At 38.7% G+C, this 2,777-nt stretch overlaps 1 protein-coding gene across 1 annotated transcript in view; it reads right to left on the bottom strand.

The window, feature by feature from the left end:
* Window positions 1-2,564, bottom strand: part of ARSK (arylsulfatase family, member K) — a gene marked incomplete at both ends in the record, with an annotated part of 9,164 nt that extends 6,600 nt beyond the window's left edge. The window contains one exon of the mRNA XM_010290107.1: window positions 2,227-2,564. Coding sequence (XP_010288409.1) covers window positions 2,227-2,564 — 338 coding nt within the window. The remainder of the gene's footprint in view (window positions 1-2,226) is intronic.
* Window positions 2,565-2,777: the final 213 nt, after the last annotated feature.

Below are 2,777 nucleotides of genomic sequence, written 5' to 3'. Positions count from 1 at the left end.
TGAACCCAGTTTGGCTTTGCCTTGCGGTGTGGCATGGATAACTAAGAGCTGTCTGGGGAGCTACTAGCGTAGGGTCTGTCTCTCAAGCACAGGGTATTAGGAAAAATTTCTTCACTGAGGTCAAGCACTGGAACAGGCTGCTCAGGGAGGTGGTGCAGTCACCATCTCTGGAAGTGTTCAAAAACCGTGTGGATGTGGCACTTCAGGACATGGTTTAGGGGACATGGTGGCGCTGGATTAATGGTTGGTCCTTTCCAACCTTAGTGATTCTGTGATTCTGTATACCTTTGACCACCAGCGCTATTACGGCCATGTGTTCCAATACCCACAAAGTTCCATCTCCCACAACTGTCAATCTTCTCTCTTGAATTATCTAGCAGATGTATTAAGTCATCTAAACAGCTGGTAAGACAGCAAGAGTTAAAGTGCCCATAGGAATAAAACGCAGCTTTGTAATAGTCAAACAGACATACCAAACTCCAAGTTTTCTTAGGCCCTATAGAAAAAAGGCTGCAAGAAGAAATCATAGAACATAAAATAATAGCAGATAACTGATTCAGTCATTTCCCTATTGCTGAAGGTCCTTGGCTACATAAGGTCACATTTTAGACTCTTCAAATGGTATTTACTAGTTGCTTAAGATATAACAAGAGCAGAAAGTGTCCCCCTCCACCCAAAACTTGTCAGAAGAGAACCCTTTTCTACAGGGCTACAACCTAGTTTTAAGGATTCACAAAGTCATAATCCCTTGGTCCGTCTTAAGTCATAGCTAGGAAAGAAGTCACCTGCCCTGAAAAAGTGCCAGCTTGTGGAAAATACAGAGGACTATCTGCTTAGCCACACAGGGTTTCATAAACATACCATGCTCATACTCCATTCTGTATCACTGCCCCAGTAAATATAATTTCATTCAAGGTCTTCATCTATGCACTCAAACTTCTTCACAAGACTGATCCCTGTCATTTTTAAAGACTGCTTCTTCCATGGCCAAAACACAGATACATTCAGAAGAATCAGCCAATGCTCAATAAATGGTAGTATGTGGTTTACATACCTGAGTATGCACAGGTAGTGGTGGAAAGGACCTCAGCAAACTATGGAGTTTAAGTATTCTAACTGCATTAAGGGTAACAAAAATTTGTCAGAGATGTTATAACTCTCTCTGTGACTTGAAAAAAGGTATCCCCACTTCCCAAGACATGTCTAACCTAGCAATTAGCACCTAGAAAGTTTTCCTTAATATCCCAGTTAGATCATGCCTTTTCCAAACGCAGTTTTTTCCCCATGCTCTTCCTCTCCCCACAAACTTCTCACCATTCCTAGAAGAACCCACAACCCTCACTATTACAAAGAAATACACATCTCTCAACCTTCACCTGTATATCCTATTTTCTAAGTCTTTGTATTTTTGTTGCACCTAGATAAAGAGATTTTGCAGTTTCCCAGTAGAAAAGGACAAATGAGTTATATAAATTGCACATGGGGTGGTTTTCTGAAGTAAGCATGAAGTCTTTTCAAACCTAATTCTCTGTTCTTCAGTGGCAGAGAACCTTAATGCCTTCATGCAGTGAAAGCTGTTGTAATCCATTTATATTTTTATGACAAATAATGGTACCTGGAGACCACACAAGACAGAGAAAAATTATTTACTTCTTGGGAATGGAGTGCTATCCGTTAGCTTTCCACATACGGACATAATGGGATTTTCCTGCACACTAGCAACACTGAAAAGCTACAGTAGCATGGCAAGAAGTTAACAGAAAAGAGGATCTTCTGCTGTTCCTTACTACTTGCCATTCCAGCTTCATATTGTAGGAAAAGTCAACCTCTCACTACAAAACAGAATAATTACATATAGCATCATTTACAACAAGCACAATACAGAAAATTATAAACAGTGAACTTCGGACCATAACTGAAAAAAAAAAAAAAGAGCTAAAGAATAGCAATGGCTTCAACCTCTGTTTAATGTGTTTTTAGACATTGAACTCCAAATGTCTTCATTGATTCAGTGACTACTACTAACAAACCCTTTCCTACAACAGAGAGAAATTCTTCACTTCTGTTTACTTTGCCTCAAATCAGAAATCTAACATCTCATCCAAGTACTTTCTGTATACTCAAATAGCAAAACTGGGTCTGAAAAAAATCACACAGGGAATAAAATACTGTTCATAATAAGTAAAGTTATAAATTAATTTACATTTAAATTTCATCTTCACATACCTTTTCAAGCCAATAGGGAGATGTTAAAAATGTAGAGGATCCAAAATTTTCCCCTGCATAAGGGGATGGATATGGGTGTGGTAAGTTTAGTCCCAAGTAAAGAACAAATGGTTGAGTAAAGTTAATGGCTTCTTCCTTTATCCAATTTACTGCTTTATCAGTATTCCGCCAATCTGCTTCCATCACTCTCACATGTTTCCGATCACCAGTAAGATTCACCATGGGCCTCCCTTCTTGTCGGAGCAGGAAGTCAACATCCCTAGTCCAGGCTTCCACACGGTTACTGAAAATATATACACAAGATACATACTCAGTGGAAAGTGTTTTCTTTGCGTTTCCTCCAAGTAAGAAGAGTTGAGAATTCCTAAAGAACTTCCCCTATATGGGTAGCTGCGATCTATCTATAATTTCTACATAAAGAATTGTTATTCAATGGATCAATAGCTACTGTGCATCTATTTTAGACTCAAAGCTTTAGCCATTTTTTTCTGCTTCTGAATCTTCTTTATTATAACTTCATGTCAGAATGGTTCTTCTCACATCTACAAAAT

The sequence above is a fragment of the Phaethon lepturus genome, unplaced genomic scaffold (assembly GCF_000687285.1).
Source record: "Phaethon lepturus isolate BGI_N335 unplaced genomic scaffold, ASM68728v1 scaffold31476, whole genome shotgun sequence".
Classification (NCBI taxonomy): domain Eukaryota; kingdom Metazoa; phylum Chordata; class Aves; order Phaethontiformes; family Phaethontidae; genus Phaethon; species Phaethon lepturus.
Note: the sequence above shows the minus strand (reverse complement) of the source record. Positions and strands in the feature narration are given on the sequence as shown.